Genomic DNA, 19,970 nt, shown 5'->3' on the forward strand with positions numbered 1-19,970 from the left:
TTGAGGTTGATTTATTTCATACTATTGGTTTATTTTAACTGAAAATACAAATGAAAGAGAACAAGGACCTGCCTCAGGCTTTCTGATGGCTTAAACTTTCTGGAATTGAATCCTTAAAAGATGATAAGAAATGAAAACTGAGCAGCAGCAAGTCATACGCAGTGAGAGCATACGCAATTAGCCATGAATAGCAAAAATGATCATGCCGAAGAATGAGTGTTCAGGATCGTGAATCATCCCTGTTCCAATATAAGTTATGATTCAAGTGATGTCTGGACTGCTTTGTGTTCAATATAGTATTTAAATGCAAATCATGTTTCGTATTTTCACAGTCGTATTCTGAATGCAGCATGACTAACTAGCTAAGGAACTTCCCGACAGAATTCTAAAGGAATAAGTGGGGTTTTTGTCTTGAGAATGTAATGAAAGCTGAACATGACTGTCTATAGCCTGAAATGTATGACTTCTGGATTTCCCCGTTTGTACTAATACGATTTTTTTATTAGTATTTTTTTGACTAGAATCCTAAAGGTGAAGTCATTTCTATTTAAGACAAACAAACACAACTGCCATTAAATGAGACTTGCAACAAGGAAGGCAAGTCATGGTTTCCAATCAAACCACCATCTTCATTCTCTCCTTCCTCATGGTCTTTTGAAGAATGCAGAGAGCGTAGATCACTTCATCTTTTGGCACCTTCATCAGCCAAGCTATGTTTTGATTAGGAAGAACAGATGATGCATCTGCTTATGATTATTTGTGAGTACAGGCCGAGAGTGTGAGCTATGAAGACTGTCATTGCTAGGGCAAAGCAGAGGGCATTCTGCCCTACCTGCATTTGAAGGTGTAGCAGGTTGACTTCTGTGCAAGATAAAGCTCCTGCTATATTTGAAAATATGGTGCAGTACAGATTTTGCTGCGTACTTAACTATGTTATCGATCTTAAGCAACATTGTCCAGAAAATATAACAATGGATCAAAAGGCCTTGCCAAATTACATATTAATTTAGGAAAGAACACCAACAACAGCAACAACAACAACAAAAAACCTTCTCCCTATCCCGCAGTCAGAAGGATTTAAGGTCAGGTATACTGACACTTAAGTATTTTGTTCCACTGCCCACAAAGATAATCTGCGTGCAGATGTAGATAGAAGAACTAAGAAGAAAATCCTCTTGATGCAGGTGAGGTTAGGAAGAGAAAGTTGAGCAGGGCTTACTTTCCAAGGGATTTCACACATTGTGTTAGGATAACTGAGAATGGCTTTTCATCTGGCTCTTGTTTCTTCTGCAATGGCCAAAAATTCCACAGGATCTCAGAGTACCTACTCTAGAGATTATCATTTGGTATAATTTTTGTTGGTTTTCAATTTCAGTTGTTTGAAATTTGTTAAAGAGTAATGTTACATTATTTTCAGCCACTGTCTCATATCCAAGTCCTCGCTGCCAAAGCAAGCTCAAGAACAAATGAAGAACAGTTTTCTGTGACGGCCGTTTTCTACTCTTTGCTCTGTATCTCTGACCCGAATGAATGAGAACGTGAACAGAAGGTGCAAGACCTGCTGTTCAATTCATGGCAATTCTTACTTGCTGCTGAGTATTTTCTTAATTCTGTTCAACCACACCCAAAGCCATAGAGTCTTTTCAGTCTCCTCATTATGTTTGCGTGCCCGCTTACAGCAGATGATAGAAAAGCAAACACAATACCCTCCTGTCAGGCTGCTGCTGACTGGAAGGTTTAGGGTTTGTTCTTCGCTGCAGGTAGGGGTAGGAAGACTGAAATGTGCTGGCCAAAAAGGACATTTTAATAAAGCATAGGTCTGCCACCAGGTAAAAATAACATGGTTGATCAGTGTGATGCTGGAGAAGGCAGAAGTTTGATTTTTGTGCATGTGAAAGAATCAGGGTAAAAGATTCCTACAACCCGAGGCTGATGGAGTGTTTTTCAGTGAGTACAAAAGGACAATGTTAATACCTATGGAAGATAAGCATTTTAAATTAGCAGGCCTGGAAGACTTGCCCCCGACTGGACTGGGTAAGACAATCTCTGGCCTACTGATAGTTATTTTTGATTAAATTCTTAGCACAGCATCTAGAGTGCTGGTACTTCGCCAGAGTTAAAGAAGGACTAGCAGAAAGATAGCTACATATAAACCATTTTCCTGAAGACCAGCTTCAGACAGAATAATGGAAAACCTAATAAAGGATTTAGTCAACAGAGAAATTGAGTTAATGCAAGTCAGCATGGCTTGATACGTTCATAGTAAGAGTGGCCAAAATATTCTTGCTTTATTCTCTTGCTTATATTAAAAAATGTAGTAGTATAGAAATGGTAAACCTAAGGCTGAGATTAGTAAGGGTTGTTGGTTTACCTTAGAACAGCTGTGCTGGATTTTTGTTTCTGTCTGTCAGCCTTGCCAGTCTTCCAGGAAGAGTTGTGTAACAGCTGCTGAACCATTGTGGTTAATGGCCCAGCATATTAAATTAAACCAACACCTATTTCAGATTACCTTGGTAGTCAGGCAGTAATCTGCAGTGGTTTAGCAGCTGCTGCATGAGCAGCTGAGCCCTTCTCTCATCCTTGGGTGGGAACCTTGTGGAGATGGGAAGGGCAGACAGCTGGGGCTGGCACCCTTACAGCCATGCCAGCATTAGCCCTACTCTCTTCCAAGTCAGAAGCCTTGGACTTGGCACTTTGCAAAATGCGTTTTGAAGTGTGTTTAAGCTAAACTAATCGGAAAAATCTCATATATGCATGAATGACTGATTTTTTTTTTCCTGGTTTTGGTGTGATAAGCCCACAAAGAAACAATTCCCCCTTTAGCAACCCGTGAATGAATGACAGAAAAATGGCAGAATCGTAAAGAATGGTAAGGACAAGATACAGAGCTCAGCATAGGCCAACTGGGCAACGCTTGTGGGTATAGAAAGAGATCAAAGTTGATCATCTTTTCCAACCTTACTAAATCATAATCTAGAAATTTATCAATTTTAGTTGCAATGATTACTAACTGTTATCTTAAGATAAACTACATTCTGAAAAATCTCCAGTTACAGTGTGCAGAACCACGTCTGCTCACCCATGGTGATGGTAATAAAATGTTAAATTCTGCTTGCTTTTTAGAGAGTTGAACAAACATCTCTTTTGCTACTTGCAACAAAGTTTGTAATCTGTAACCAAGCCATAGTTGACGTTAGTGTTGTTTGAATTGGCCTTTCTGAATAAAGTAATTTTGCTTTTTTCCACTGATTTTTGTAGCTGCACAACTTAACTGCTAATAATAGTTACATATAAGTATATATGTATCTGTATATCACCCTCAGGCAGCTCACGTAGGACCCAGAATAATAATTCTGTTGAAAAAAAAAAAAAAATTGAAATAAATAGGTTATAGGGAAAAATGTTATCTAGCCTTACATACAGGCAGTAACAGTTTCTCTCTGTTGTTGAAATGCTCATGGAAGGGTTTTATATTTTAGATTATTTTTTAGCCTCTTCTGAAAAGACTAAGACAAACTTGTTGTACAGATGTTGCTTTATAAAATACTATGCTCTGATAATAATTGCATTTTTTATGGATTAAAAAAGCAGTAGTGGGAGTCTGAAATATTAAGAATATTTGATTAATGTATTACAAATTATTGAGTTTGGGGTTCTTAAGTAGAATTTTAGGGCGTTTGAGTACATGTGCTCATTAATTTCAAAGAAAAAAATGCTCTGATCAATAAGAAAATTTAAGTGTTGAGAAGATACTGGCTCATTTTTTTTATTGTTTTTTATTTTTTTTCCTGCCTGGGATTTGAGACTAAAAAGAGCATATCTAAACTCCCGGTTCCTGGGCAGTTGTTACTTGTGCAATTTTTATTAATGTGGAAAAAATGCATATGTAAATCTTAACAGTACATTTGCATAAATGCAGGCTTCTCATTAATTTTGGTTATAGAGTGTGAAGGAGTTATATCTAGCTTGAAATTCTTCTTTGATGTATATATTCACGCAAACTGCTGATTCAGTACAGCATGAAATTTGTTATCATATTTTCACCTTACTTTTATACGAGATGGAGAAAAAAACTCGTAACAGAGAATATGGGTAAGAGACCTAGGAGACCTAGATTTTAGGTGCTTCTTGTATTGAGGGAGTTAATCTCAAAGTTCTTGTATCCCAAGAGGGTTGTTTTCTGGAACAAATCTAGAAAAAGGGGTACCTCCATTCTTCTGTTCGAGTCATGATCCCTCTGCAAAGAAGACAGACAGTGCAAAAGGGACTTTGACTCCAAAGTGTAATAGTGAACTTCCCAAGGGTGGGTCGTGCTCCAGGTGTCGTGCATTTTCCTTTGGGGTGGATAAAGTGTGGAACTGGCAGTGGGGCGCAGAATTCTTCCCTCTCCCTTCCCCTTCACGGGGTGGTGGCTTCATACGTGGAGTGGAGAGTCATCTAGCCTTGGTCGTTCTGATCCTGGCCCCAAGAGCCTTGAATGTGTTTCTGTGTATGTGTGCAATGGAGGAACGTCAGGCTGATGGGCCAAGTGTAAGCTATTCATGCTTTACTCTGTGCTGGTGATGTGGTCTCCACTGTGAAAAACAGCGTATGTGACTCTGAGTCCTCTCTCTACAGAGGGCCCTCATTCTTCCCTCAAGGCAAGTGTTTCAACTGCTAAGAAATTTCTAGGAGGGAGCAAAGTGATCCTGCTCATTTCTACTGCTGCCACCAGTTCTGTGTACAAAAAATGATTTTTAAACTCAATTTATTTGGAGCATAAATCCAAAAATTCGTATCTGCAGCTGAACTCTGATCTGATGCGTCTAGTGTGGGGCTGTGGGAGGCAGCTATTTCTGGGAGACAGGCAGATCTTGGGGTGTGTCCTTCTTTATACCATGTTCTTAGGAGGCAAGGCAAGTGAATGTTCAGAAGGACTGTTAAATGGCTTCAGTTTTGGGGTGTTAACTGGACGTGAATGGGACAGCTCGTGTCTCACTGAGCCTTGTGATTTCAGTCTGCCTGAGAGAAGTCTGGTGTTCAGCATCAGGAAGCCGGGGTGTTTGTGGTCATCCATTACCTGCGTCAGTCTCCTCCGTTTTAAAATGAGATAATGAAGGCCTTGGTGAAATGCCTTCACATTTCATTATTTCAAATGGTGCTGAAAGAATGAATGCAGGAGAAAAAGATACAGATGGATTGAAGATACGGGAAAAAAAGTATAGACCATAGGAGAGATGAATAAAAATACAGCATTGTTTTGTGGTGAAGTTTAGGAATACAAGACTGGATTTCTGAATTGTTAAGTACCATTCCTTCCTGTGCAGTGAGCTAGGCAAGGATGTTGCTGAATTTACAACTTCTAATGGTAGCTCGCAGTCTACATTGATTAATGACCAATTTATAGCCATTTCTTCTGTGTCAGTATTGTGTTTTAACATAAATATTTTTCTCCTCCTTGAGCGTTTTCCCCTCCCTGATAAAAAAGCGTAGCCATGTGATTACAGCTGCTGTTGCTGAAGAAGGAAGGCTTGCCCGTCAAGTCTCTTCTCATGAGAGACTCCACAGTCCCCTGATCACTTAGCATCTTTCTCTGCATCCAGTTGAATTCACTTTTCTTACCTGTACCTTGTAAAATGGCCTGATAACTCATGATTGCTGTCCAGATGTCAGCATGGTGTTGGTAGTGCTCCGGCGTACAATAACCCGGTAACCTGACTGCTGCGAGGTTCACGTTACTGCTCCCCACTCACTGCTTGCTTCCAAGGCAGGATTCTGGCTCACAATTTCACCCCCTTCATACTGCTCAGCTCATCACATTCTTTATGTATTAAATGTAGCCCTCTGACCTCATGAAGCTTCTCGAATTCACGGCAGCAACTTTAGTTGCCACCCAGCCATTCCTTGTGCCTAGGTTTAAAAGGCAAACGTTTACAAGTACCCGTCACGGACTGGTTTTGGTGGAAATTCAGTGACCTGGCTCCAGCCCGTCAGCTTGGCTTTGAGCATTGCCCAGTGTCATCTTGTCTTTGACTTACTCCTTATCCCCATACAATTTCTCTGCTCATAGCCTCATCTAATTTCACATGTGGCACCGTATCAAACGCTTCAGTGCAGTCAGAGTAGGCCAGATATATTCCTTCCAAAAAGTAGCTTACTCTTCCCCTCAAATATTTGGTAGTCTGCCCTTTACAGGTAGGAAAAAAAAGTACCTTGGAGGGCCAGGGAGGTAGGTAAATATCTGCGTGCCCCCAGGAAGCCCAGGTGCCTTAGCCCATGGAGCGTCAAGGGTCATTGTAAGCAGTGCCTACGTGGCCGGCAGTCTGTTTTCGGTCCAGCTTTCCGTGCTGTTGCAGCTTTTTGGGTGGTGTAGAGGTTTTTTTTTTTTTTTTTTTGTTTTTTTTTTTTTTTTTTTTCTTGTAGCAGGGACCCCTGCAGCAAGTGCTGGAGCAGTGTGGCACTGGGATTGCAGAACCAAGGTGGGAACTCTTTGCCTTACCCTTGTGTGGTGGTGTCCGTGCCAGCACCAGGTATTGATTGCCCTTCGCCTCTCCTCTAATGCTCCAAGTAATACCGCGGGGATATTCAGATAGCGGATTCGGGCTTCAGCCCTGCCTTCCCCCAAACCTTGTTCTGTGACCAAAGCCTTGTCATGTTACCGAAACATATGTTGTGCTGATTTTTTTGTCCTGTTTTGTTTCTGGGGAGGGGAGGTTCTCTTTAAGATTCCTGTAGTACCATGCAGCGTTACGTGCATGCCGCTGTAGCGCAGAGCAGCTGCCAGGCATTGCTGCATTTCACATCCGTGCCAGCGGCCTGCAGCGCCTCACCGGCCAGCAGCAGTGAGCTTCTTGCTGTTCTCTGGCTCCCAGTTACAATACAACGCTAATTTTTATAACTACTAGAATTGGAAACATCTACCTTCCCTTGGGTTTGTGCAGAATTGTCCTTGCGTTTTATGTTCTGAAACAAAATATAAACTATAGCTTCTGGTTTTACTAATAAGAATGCAAAAATAGTACTTACTAAATAAATACATCCATGAAGTGGAACAGAAGCAGTCTGGCATTGTTTTTTTGTTAAAACTCTCAGCTTTCCACCTTTTAGGTGAAGCTGGGGGTAAAAGCACAGAATTCACGGAATAATTCTCTGAAAGTCAGGTCTCCCTTTAAGTATGGCCAAATTGTAAAAAATAAATTTATTGGGATTTTTTTTCCTCAGCTTATTTATAGTGTCATGGAAATCACAATTCCATAAAAGGTAGGCTTCTTCCTTGGCCTTTCTGTAAGGATGACAGATGTTTAGGACATGAAGATCTGTTTCTTGAGCAAGAAATAAGCTAGTCATATCAAATACACCACAGCTTTTGTCATTTTTCCTGTTTGCAATGGTATACATTCTTCCTTATATTTCATTCAGTTTAAATTCAGAAAAATTAAACCATTTTCAAATTCTATATTGGGGAACTAAATGAAACCTCTTACTGTAATTTTACTTACCTTTTAGTTGAGTTGATAATTCAATTAAGATTCATTTGGAAGAGCAAATTTGATTATATAAGGAGTTACACAAGCAGTAAGGTCTAAGGCTTAACGAGAGTACACGCAGAAAATGCTCTCTTGCTAGTGTAGTTTTCAGGATAGCTTACAAGCTGTATTTGCAATATGTTCCAGAAGTTTAGAAAAACTGCTGAACAGGAGGCTTTAGTTGTTACATCTTTTCCAAAGTATTGCAGTAACAACGAAAAGGACTCTTGTCCTGTGAAGTTGTTATATCTTTCTCTTTTGGGTTAATTATCCTGTACCTAGGAAATTCTCACTATGAATGTTAGAAGGGTAACTTGTACTTACATAAAGTGGTGGGCTTCTTGTTATTCTGATGAATAAGAAATTGGTAATTTCAGCTGTGAAGAACTTTGAACGTGGATAGCCATGTTTAGTTATATTGTTTGTTAAAGGAAGAACTTCATTTTTTTGGTGTTTGAAAAGTGGGAAATAATTTGAATTTTTATCATTTAGTTTTTTCTTTCTCCTTTGTAATGGCTGAGTAATTTTGACTTAGGACTCTGTTGTGATACTAACCAAAATAACGATTTTTGAAAAGGCACGTATGATCTATTAGTACAAGCACTATAAAAACAGCATGGTTTATGTGCCATAACTTCCCTACGCATTTTTACAATATAAGGTATCTTAATACTAAGAATTGGCTTTTACCCGTTTAATCTGCTGTGCAATATGACCACTTCTTGGGTTTATAAATTGCATGAATACTTCCTTTAATCTTCATTGCTTGGAGTTGTGTTTTTTCTTCTATTTTCTTTTTTTTTTTTTTAACAACTTCTAGGTATGTTTGGCAGTGCTTGTTGATTATACATAAATGATTAAATATGGTCTATTATCTCTATAGTTTCTTATTGATAGAATTGCACTGCCAATAAAAGGAATGTTATTATATGATGCTGTGATTTTTCCTTCATGTACTCTGGCTTTCCCTTATGCCTAATGCAGTTGTTAATGAACTACTTTACTTTCATAAGCTAAATCATGTGTATCAAATAGAAGCCCGTTGGAAAAAGCCTTTGAACTGGCATTGGTTTTAGGCACTGACAGTTTTGTTTAGTAGGTTTAAATTAAATGTTTAGAAAGTTTAGTGGTAAGTAGGACCAAGAAAATTTTACAGTTAAATATTTTTGGTTTTGTTTGCTTTCTTAAAATGCTCATGTTTAGTACTTTCTCTTATTTTCTAGGGCTGAGGGTAGCCCAGGATGGCCGCAGCTTCCTATGATCAGTTGTTAAAACAAGTTGAGGCATTAAAGATGGAGAACTCCAACCTTCGACAGGAGCTAGAGGACAACTCAAATCACCTAACAAAACTGGAAACTGAGGCATCTAACATGAAGGTATTGCAAGTGCTATCCTTTTGTGCATCACTGTTTCTGTTGATGCCTTTTGTATTTGATTGTGTTTGTTTCAGTGGACTGGGAGGTGTTCAACAATTTCCATGTGCTTCAAGATTCCTACAAGACTTCATTTACAGGCTGTGTGTGGGAAACTGGTATTAATCAAATTTACTTAATAAAGTGTACTGCTTTTTTTTTTAATTGGAAATCAAAATATTTCAAAACGTTTTTTAGAAGCTTCTTCAAGTTTTCTAGCTTCTTTTCTGGTGTATCGTGATAAGTGCTTCCATTTTACCACTGCTGTACTTGCCAGCAGAAAGTCATGGGAGAGGCTGGAGAGTTTCATTGTTTAATGAGGTAAGTTTAATAATTTTGGGGTTTATTAGAGTTACAATATATAACATCCCCCCCAAAAAAAGTTCATTTTAAAATAAGACCAGTAGTCTCCAGCCTCTCCCAAGGCCTAAATTCATACAATAATTCCATCCAAATCTATCTATCTAATAATGTCTGATGTCTAGGCGTAGGCTTTCAGAGTAACTTACTAGTACAAAATACTAGGCAAAAATGGAATTAAGACTGATTTTGATAAACTGGAATATATATAACAGCTGCATCTATGTGATGATGACCCTGAAGAAGGCAGAATTTCAGAAGCATTCTAGCTGCATTAATAGGCTGCCCTTCTAGAGCTGACAAATCTTGCTGCTTTTTGCAAACAGCCAGCAGAAGCAGTGTGCTTCTGGTACTGAAGCTAATAATGTTGTTATTTCTACAAATGCTACTGTATAGCATAGGCTAAGTATAAATATTAAACAACATTTGGGGACAAGTGTCCATTTCCTTGCATTCCCATCTGCATATCATCAACTTACTGTTACTTTATAACTATCTTTGTTTTTTAATACTGTAATCTGGTTACTATAAGAATTTAAAATACTTTTAATTGAATTTTCCTTTCCTCCAGCATGTAGAATGACCTATATATTCTCTGTCAGAAGGATTTTTTGTTGTTCTATATCACTGTCATTAGAAATTAAAACACTAATTCTCTTGCTTGCTTAATTCTCTATCTGAAAGCTAGATCTGTTACTTACACTGTTTTTCTTAAGATAATGTTATAACAAAGCTATCAGTAACTTCCCTTCTCTCTCTGTCACTGCAGTCTAAAATTTCCTTCATTGCAGGGAGTGAAGAATGGGATAAATGATCTTTGCAGTTTTGAAAAGGAAAAACAAAAATACCTTTTTTCCCTTGCTTGTTCCCATACAGCTCTTTTTGTGTGTGTAGGTAGATAAATTTCCAGTGACAAAGAGACAGGCATTAATGCCTCGAGGGCATTAATTTGGAATGTGGGACAGCCTTATTTCCTTACTTGAAATCTGGTGGATCACTAAACTGTTCTACCACCCTCTACAGAAAAGTGTTTATGCTTGTATTCCAAGTAGATACCTCATATTTTCTCCTTAAATGACAAACTGGATATGAGGAATTTATCCTAAAACCCCTCCAACTCTAGTATCAAGCTCAGGGTTTCTTTTAATTTCAGAGGGAGGAGGTTGTTTAGACCAATCTGATTTTTTTTTTTCCCCCATTTTCTATCACAAAATCCCAGTCATCTCTGTTCCTCTTTAGTGCTTGCTTCTGGACCTGAAGCAAGATGACATTTCTTTCTCTTGTTTGTTTCAGACATATTTGAAAAGGATTGAAACCTTGCTTTGTCTTCCTTATGTTGAATTTGAAGGATATTATGGGAATCATCTTAGGTACTGGAGCGTGTGGGTGAAAAAGCTTGATAGGGATCCTGCAGGATTCTGCTCACCCAGGAGAAAATTTTAGTATTGTACATTTTCAAAGAAAGTACATAGTGGCTTTGTACCACTGAAAGAAGCTGCTTTCTTCATGGTTTGTATGGTTCCAGTGCCATGATTAGGGATAATTGCAAGAAAACTAATTAGAAGAAACAGGGAAGTGTAGATTGAAAGTCTCTGGGCTACCATATAAGTAGTTAAAACTCTAAATACTTTCACACTCTAGTCCTTTGGGATAGCACATAAGCACTGTAGAGCTGTAGCAGCCCCTCCTGCCAAGTGCAGTCCCAAACGTGAAAGGATAAAGGGAGTGGTAGTGGGGCAGACGAGCTGTGGTTCTCTGACATGATGTGCAGCAGTGTTGTTGTTACACCATTAATTTTGATTTGTAGAAATATTTCATAGTATTTCTTGGGACTGTGCTAGTATATTTGCCTCTTCTGCCTTACATTCTTCAAGCAGTCATGGAAGGCAATCCTTGGGAGGGGCATTTTAAAGGCAATATTGAATATCTTAAAAGAAATTGATTCTGAAAGTAGTAGTGTTAAAATGTTTTGCAAGTATACCTCATTTTTATAATCTCCTCTTACATTTCAGAAATGTAAGATAATCATACTGGAAATAAAAGCTTAACATGAGCTCATCTTGCAGATGCATTTATTGTAAACTACTACTGACCTATATAAGAACAACATCTGCATCTGAATGTTTCATTTTTAAAGCTAAATTTTGTAATTAAAAGGCAAAACTGTTCTTTGCTGACCGAAAAAGGATGTGAGGGGTAAACTAAGTTGAATGTTATCTGGGTGCCAAAATGACTTATAAAACAGTGTACACTTTATTTTTTAATTTGTGTTGTCTTAGAGATTAACTGTTCAAACAAAAGAAATCCCTCAGAGTATTATGACTAACTTGGGAAATTCAGTCGTTACTGTTGGCCTACTGTCAGATGCAATACAGCAGTTCTGTGTGATAAAATGTTCTCTCTAAATAAGCCAAAATGCTGTTATGCTGTTTGGTGGTCAATGAATTAATGATGTTGGCCCATAAACATAAAAGAACAGTTCAAGTGTGTAGGTGTAGATAGTAAGCATAACCACATAGAACACAGACTATGGACAAATTTAGGAAAAAATAGACTAGCAGGTTTGAGCTCAAACCCTGCAAAATTCTTGAAGAGACAAAAAGCAGTCCAGCATCAGCTCTACTACTACGTGCCTGTAAATGTACAACTGTCAGAAAAAGACCTCAGTTTTTAAGACGTACTTGCAAGTGAGGACTGTCCTACCTAGTTTATGTGAAGAACAGCTGTTAAGGATGGTACTTTTTTTTTTTTTTCCATAATACTGAGTTCGTATCAATATCTTTCCCCATATACAAACTGTGTGGAAGTGGTTACTTTTAATTTAATCTTAGATGCTTAAAAGCTAGAAAAAGAAGAACTTAAGTTTGATTTATATGATTGCTCTTTGATTTATATGCTCTGCTTGACTTTAATTGTAAAATAATAATTTTGTGTTATATTGTGTAAGAAAGATGGTGACTTTATTATATGCACTGCTCCTTGAGCAAAATGTCTTCCCTTTTGTTTTTATATAGTACATTTAAAATTATATTTTTCATATTATTTTCCAGCTCATTTAATGTCCTCTATGCTGTGTCTATATCAATACAAAATAGATTTTTTTTGAGGAGTATTCTAAGTAGCTGAATCTACACTGCAAAGAAACAAAGCAATGGTTAAGCTTCTGTTCTATGGAATCTTTTTTCATGGTCATAAACCACGTTTTTCATATTTTTAAATTTTTTACATTTATTTTTTGGAGTTTTTTGGCAGATGATTGCCTTCATATAAATACTAATATTTTTGTATTATTAATTTTCTGTGTCTTTTGTTGTTTTTGTTGCTCTATTTTTCATTGTTCAGAGAATTCAGATTTAAAAGACAAACTCCTAAAGAGCTAGTTACTGTGATGTTCAGTGTGGGTCCAAAGAGTGGTCAATTTTTGACGTGGAAAGTATTTGTGTTTTTTTCTGCAAATTAGACAGCAGGGTGGTAAACCTTTTGATGCTTTATAGTGTTGAATTGGAACAGATTTTGACTGAACAAAAAAAAGTGCTGATATTTTGAGAATTTTGATTTTGAATGTGTTTGTATAATGATTAGATAATTGAAAGTAGCTGAAAAAGATGCTTCACGCCAATATAATAAACCAGATTTATTTTAGGTTTATGTATACTTTGTGAAGTTGATTAACTAATACTTAAATTAGCTGAATGAAAGGTCAGGTGTGCTATACAAGATGCCATGGTGCCTGTTCCATGTGCAATGGTCATGCTGGATTTGTGAGAACATGGGAAAGCTTGTTTCTTACAAGAACTGAGTGTGATTTTTACATGTATTTAAACAAACAAACAAAAAAACTTGCATTTTGTTTTCTCTGAAAATAAAACTTCCTAGTGTTCTTTTTGTGACTATTTAAAGAGATTAACATACAGATCCTTAGCAGGAATAGCAGACTGACTAGCAAGATGGCAACTTAAGAGAACAGTTACAGTAGCTTGGTTGTTTCACGAAAAAGATGGAATCTTAAAAATGCACTGCTTCCAGCGTGGAGTTGGTTTATAAAAACTGGAGATGGATGTTCAGAGCGTTTCAGGAGCAAACTCACTAGCAGTTATTTTGACACGGTTAACACTTTTTGCTTATGAACTCTTTGTTAACGTGTGGAAGCAGGATTTTGCCTTGAGTTTAAACAACAGCAACAACAAATAATGCTGACTTTTTACACCAAGAATACCAGTGACTGAATCGCATCCTTTTTTAGAGAAATTCACACTTGCAGAAACATAAAAATTTAGATGTTATTGGCACCCTTTATTCCTCATATGCACGTTTTAAGGCTTGGTTCAAAATCTCTGCCAAGGGAAAGCCTCTTTCACAATATGTAAATGCTCTTATCTAATGCTTTTCCTGATTAGCTAAACAGGTGATTTGCATTTTTTTTAACTCACCTTTCTCATTTAACGGTCAGACTATCTCCTGTTTAGCCACTATTTCTTGATACTTAACCATGAAAACCTCCTTTATTCTGGTCAGTTGTCCCTTTGATCACCAGTGTTTAACGATCCTCATCGTAAAGCCCAGAATATGCCAAGAGGTTTTTCTGTTTCTGGCACAGGAATCCATTTCAATGTATCGTGATAATGATAATCCATGAGCTTGCAAATCAAAATTTGAAGCCTGTCATATTTGAAGCCTGACAGAAATCCCCGAAACATACTGCTTACAAATTTTGTTGCATGTTGTATGCATACATGGTCTGTATCTTCCTATATATAAGCTTAGTCAGGTAAATGGTGGATACATACAATTAATGGATACCCATATTTGTAATCCCATCTTCAGTAATCTGTCAGCAGTTTTTACTGTAAAATACCTGAAACTGTACATTTTACTACTGTGTCAGATAAACAGGTCTTTCCCATCCCTTTCCAAAAGGAGAGCGTTTGTTGATTCATCTTGCTTTTTCCCTTTTTCTTTTACCTTAGGAGAAGAGATTTATAGTTGACATCACAGAGTAGAGTATTTCATCAAGGCATACAACAATAAAAAAAAAATGAAGAATGATGTTAAGATATGAAAGTAAAATATTCAGTACACAGAAGAGAAACACATGAGAATAGATGTATTTCATCTGGAACTCCTATTAGTGAGTAGGCTAGTAAGCAAGGGTAGTAAGCAAACTGCAGTGTATCTGTGAAATGCCTGTATTTGAATCTTAAATTTTAGCATGGGAGGTATGTCTTCATGCATTCTGTCACAGACTGGAATACTAGCATTATTTCCAGAGCAGTCACTGGAAATCTGATCTCTAGGTGTTATGAGGTATCTGATACTTTCACAAAGAGAATGGGTCAAGTATAATAGAGTGGGTTGTAGTTGCTTGATAACTAAAAGCAGTGTAGTAATATTTCCACAGTAATTGCACATACGGAGCTTAGAGATATTTCCCTGATACACAGAGAGCATCCCAGGGGTTCTGTCTGAAAATTTATTGTCAATAATAGAAAACTTAAGCACAAAGGGATAAAACAGATACAGTGAAATGTCAGAAATATTTGATATTCATCAAGTGTTTTGCAGCAATTTGGGTATGAAATTACTGAACTGTCAGCGGTAAGGTGTAACCTGTGCCATCCCCTGGTTTTCAGTAACTGGAAGACTGAGGTATAACCCCTCTGGCTTTAAGAATGAGTGGATTACAGCCTAGGAAAGAGGAAAAATCATTTCCCAGAGTGATCATGAGATACAGATGCTTAAAACTGTAGTTAACCAAACATTTCCAGAGTCTTCATTGGCTTGTCAGCCAGTCATTTCTTGTTTGTTCATGGATCGCAAAGTTGCTCTGTGGTAGGTTCCCTCCTCGCAGAAATTCATCACATACAGCTTCTTAGCCAAAGCTGCTTTCCTAATCTACACTGCGTCAACTTTATTGCTTTAGAGTTGGACCCTTGTCTCCCGGGCTTCTTACCCAGCATATTTTCACTTTCGTCCTTAGGTATCTTCATTTACCCTTACGTTTAACAGATAGCAAATAATGACACACTGTCAATCCATAAAATGCAAACTGACAATAATCTTTCTTTTAATTTGACTCTTCCACCAAACGGACATCTGCACTGCTTATCAAATCTGTGTATGTAATTTTTCCTGCAAGGTCTTAAGTCCATACTTAAGTCCTCCTGGTTATAACAACCACCAGTGCTTGTCAGACAATGATCTTGTTCTGTATTACGTGTTCAAAGTGCCCTCAGCGTGGGTGTTATGGAAGGTGGCAGGTGTGATGCCACTTTTCAAGAAAAACATCCTAGGAAAAACTGCTGATCTCCCTCAACAAAGATTCTTGAAGCTTTGGGAAAGTTCTTTGCTTGCCATGGGAGTTAAAGGTACAAAATAAATAATAGAACAAACAGTAGAGTAAATGGTCCTTTTTTTTAAGTGTAGCCAGCAGTGACCTAGTGATATTTCTGCTATGACTCGTTTTTTTTCAACGTATTCAGAAGGTATTTGGAGAAGAAAAATAAAAAGTTGTAAGAGTTTGACTAATGGGTTTTGGTATGGTAAAAATGAGCACTGGGCGTGAAGAGCTGCAGAAGGATTTTGTGGTATTGAGTGACTGAGGAAATAGGTGCCAGATAAAATTCAGCGCGTTTGGAGGCCAAAAATCGATCAGGCGTTAGTACCACCAGAGATGCAGATTCAGGAAGTCTGCAAGTTAAGCACTGCTGGAAGCTGGGAAGAGGGATACACGAGTGAAATGAACAACGTATTTTTTGTTCATGTATCTGCTCTGGGTTTCTGCCAAGGTAGGATGTTGGCACGGATTGGCATTTGGTCTGACTCAGCGTGAGGATGGTGCCTGCTTTTACTTCCGTTCTTTTTTTTCCCAGCAGGGTCACGATCCCTTAAGACTGACTGGTTGGAGCAGAGCCGCAGGAGGAGGAGGAGAAAGAATCTTCCTCCATTCTAGAGCTCCTGAGCATTATGAAGGAGAGGGCCTTCAGAGGCCGGGTGTGGGAAGGGGTGGTGGGAGGGGGAAAGAGGAGGGAAGGTGACAACAACATGCTGGGGAGCCTGTAACTGAAGAAGAGATCCAAAGAGACTGCAGCAGGGAGTAGGAAATGGAGCAGTCTGCCTGGCTGGTGATGGAAAGAGCCCTTTCTCTGAGCAGGTAGCCATCTACAGCGTGTGCTGCAATCCACATCTGCCCTGCGACCCTGTGAGGGGTGCAGTAGGCAGAGGAGAGTTGTACGGAGTCTCAGGAATCGCAGCAGATGTGTCTTTTCAAGTCTTTTAAATTGATAATATTTTTTATTAAAAGGTTCAGTAGTTACCCTGGTTCGTAGCTTAGCTTTTTGTTCTGTTTAAAACCTTCTGGATTGTCTTTGGGAACTCAATAGAAAGTCTTAATGAGAAGGTCTAAGCAGATCCACTGCATAGCTCTGGTCCTAAGAGTAGCACAATCCTCAGTGTGTTAGTCCACGGAAAAATACTTTTGCAAATAATTTCAGGAACATTCTTTGTTTTTTTACCTTTTTAGGTGAAAATTTATACTCTAGCATGTTAATTGGGACAAAAATATTTGAAAAGTTAACTTTGAAAATTCTATATAGGGTGGCTCTGAGATAAAATGATAGAAAGTGGTGTGTTTTTTGCCTGTGGGTTGTGTGCTTCTTGGTGGTAGTTGTTTGTAGGAAACCTGAGTTATTAGATTATTTTAGAACGGTGGGAGTATTTGAGCAGAGTTGCCAATACGATATAGTTCCTTTGTTATAATTTATGAAGCAGTTGCAAAGGATTGTGATCATACTGTGAGGTCAATGACTATGTTTCTGTGAGACTGTTGAAACGTTGCCATTTCTTACTGTGTCCTTCGCTTCCCGTGTTCTATTTTTCTTTCCATCATCCTGGTTCTGACTGTATGTGTTTGTCTTGCAACTTTTTAGTGAAGGATCCTGTTTACATTGATACGGATGGGAGTGAAAGAAACTTTTGCTTGCCACTTAGAGCAGTTAAACATAAATTTTCCTTCCTTAATTAGCTTCTCTGTCACCAGCTAATGAGAACTTTCTAGCATGCTCGACATTTGCTCATTGCCATGCAAGTAGTGTACCTCAAGAAGTGCTGCCTACATTGAATCTGTCTTTGTCCTGGCATTGTTTCCATGCATTTTCCAGCCAACTTTAATAAATCAGCTTCATTGTGTCTGACTGATTCTTCAACATTTTGGTAAATGTGGCCAAAGTTAAAGGTTTCTTTTGTACTTGTTACAAAAAGTTAGGCTCTTAGGAGTTATTTGCATGGTTCTGTGTCCTCTGTTGACTTAACAGTGGTTGTTTATCTTCTCCTAGCTTCCATTTTTAAAAGCCTGTTTTGATACATGTTCCATTGAGTACACAGTAGAAGCTTTGTTTTGATTTCTTTGATAGTTCACTGAATTTTGTTGTGGCCCGGCTTTAGGCAAGCTTTAAGCAGAAACATAAATTACAGCGGACAATAAAGGGAAATGTAGAAGGAACTAAAAGTGCTCTGAAGAACAGCTTAAGGTGTGTTAGTGAACAAGAGGAGTCTAAGTAATACGCTTCCTTTTGAAAAGGAATTTTGGGGAGGGAATTAATGAAACAGAAGTATAAAGACAATTTCTGTGAAATTCATCTTTGTATCCATTTCCAGTGGTGGGGATGGTACAAATTATCTGACTCCTAGGTCTGTTCTTCACCTGTAACACAAACGAGCTTTGAGACTGAAACAAACTATAAAAGCATGGTCACTTATGCAGCACAGGTTTTTTACATTTTTCTCTCCTTAAAAAGAAAAAGAAAATACCACCAAAAACAAAAAAGTTAGAAGGCATCTCACTTGGGTTTGCACACTTAACCATTAAGGAAACATGAGCTTAAAGATAGATTATGACACCTGTATTTTGCAGCTGGTCTGTACACACTATGATCACAGTAGAATCATAACATAGTTTGGGTTGGAAGGCACTGTCAAGGCCATCTAATTCCAGCCCCCCTACCATGCGTGGATGATACAATTTTAGAAGATTTTTTTGTGTGTAATATGTAAAGTTAGCATACTAAGTGCTTACAGTAAGAATGAAAATACAACATTCTCTAATGTGTTATTTTCTAATTTACATCTGCAATTGAAGTTTCTAACTGCAGATTTTCATGCATGTAATGATGTGTAGAGTGAGGAATTTCTCTTGAAAGTTACATTTTGACAGGAAAAAAAGTGACTTACCTTGTTAAAAACACTAGAACTGCATCCTCTTCTGTCAAATGGATTTCTTAGCCCTAGTGTGTCACTTTGGTAAGCTGTGGTCTCTATGTGACCGGGTAGCCTACATCATGGAAATTGTCTGACTTCAGTCACAGTCAGAAACACTATGTCCAGAAAGTTGAGCGGCAAGTAGGAGAGAATTCAGTGTGAATTCAGAGATGCAGATGTCTGATGCATCACATGGCACCATGTCATCCTAGACAGAGCTCAAAACTCAATTATATTCAGTACAGACAACCAAAATATTTTGATTCAATAATAATGAATGTTTGCTTTCAGTATAACTGGGTTATGTTTTGTATTCTAAGAATAATACTGAATTTTGAAACTCAGCTGCAAGTTAGCTGTCTTTGTAGTTGCCTGTGTGTGTATCTAACTTTATTTAATAAGGAGGAGATTGGGGAATAGAATAGTAGCATGGGATCTGACACCTTAAAAGTCAGGTCCTCTTCCAAATGTTTGATCCAATGGGTGTTTGCTCAGAGTGTGTGCGTATACCACTGCTCTTAGTGAAAACCTTCTTTAGCTTTATACTTAACCCAGTTTTTCACAGCAGGCATCATAAAAAATGGACAGAATGTGATGACACCTTGTTTTGTTCTCTGAGTGGTGATAGTAGCTTTCCACTTGTTTCCCTCAAACCTTCATACTTGCTTTGTTGAACTGCCTGTATGATCAGTGTTACTGCACATTATAATAGTTCACCAGTCTGGTCTGAAAGCAAAATGAGCTATGTACAGCCCTGAATATAAAGGCTGTCCATCTGGAGAATTATTTCTTAGGTGCAGGTCAGCAGAGCACTAGCAACTATAATTTTTACTTCCTAATAGTCCTGCATTGACTTTGACAATGCCTCTTTTGAGGATAAATTTCTAAAGATTTTAACTTCATCTGATGGAGACACTAATGTAACTGGTAGTGCTTTGTTTGATGAACAAGAAGGGAGTAAAGCCATGGATTCAGCAGCAACATTCCTACCCTGAACAGATATTTGTGGAGTAGGTGCTAAATTCTGAGCTTCTGTACCACATGCTGTATTAATTTATTCATTATTTTCGTTACCACGTATGATTGGTTTCCATTTTATTTCCGTATTTCCCTTCGAAACTTGTAAGCAACTGAACTATTCAAACATTTAAGGGAGATTGTTGTTCATAATTACCATAGGAAGCATGCTTTTTTTTTCCCCCTACTGTGATCTTTCATCTTCCTTCTCAAAGTAATTGCCTTATTCTAAGATGGATTTTCCACATTCTGGATGTTTCTGTTGTACCCTAAGCACCATACACCCATGCTTTTCCTAGGAGGGAAGAGTTAATGTCGGTCATAAAGCACACAAAGGAGCCTGTCACGCCAGAATTATAACATGGAGGAAAAAATACTATACTGACTGTACAGTAGATATGCAAGGGATAGTGAAATGTGTAGA

At 38.0% G+C, this 19,970-nt stretch overlaps 1 protein-coding gene across 4 annotated transcripts in view; it reads left to right on the plus strand.

The window, feature by feature from the left end:
- The window catches only part of APC (APC regulator of WNT signaling pathway), a 76,662-nt gene that overhangs the window by 1,853 nt on the left and 54,839 nt on the right, over window positions 1–19,970 (plus strand). For 3 of the 4 annotated variants that reach the window (XM_035310728.1, XM_035310730.1, XM_035310731.1), the window contains exon 2: window positions 8,729–8,881. In XM_035310728.1, coding sequence (XP_035166619.1) covers window positions 8,747–8,881 — 135 coding nt within the window. In that variant the 5' untranslated portion in view covers window positions 8,729–8,746. Of the gene's footprint in view, window positions 1–6,238; window positions 6,244–8,728; window positions 8,882–19,970 lie in introns of all 4 variants that reach the window. The other variant, XM_035310729.1, reaches the window with a different exon arrangement.

Source organism: Oxyura jamaicensis, chromosome Z, assembly GCF_011077185.1.
Source record: "Oxyura jamaicensis isolate SHBP4307 breed ruddy duck chromosome Z, BPBGC_Ojam_1.0, whole genome shotgun sequence".
NCBI classification, from domain to species: domain Eukaryota; kingdom Metazoa; phylum Chordata; class Aves; order Anseriformes; family Anatidae; genus Oxyura; species Oxyura jamaicensis.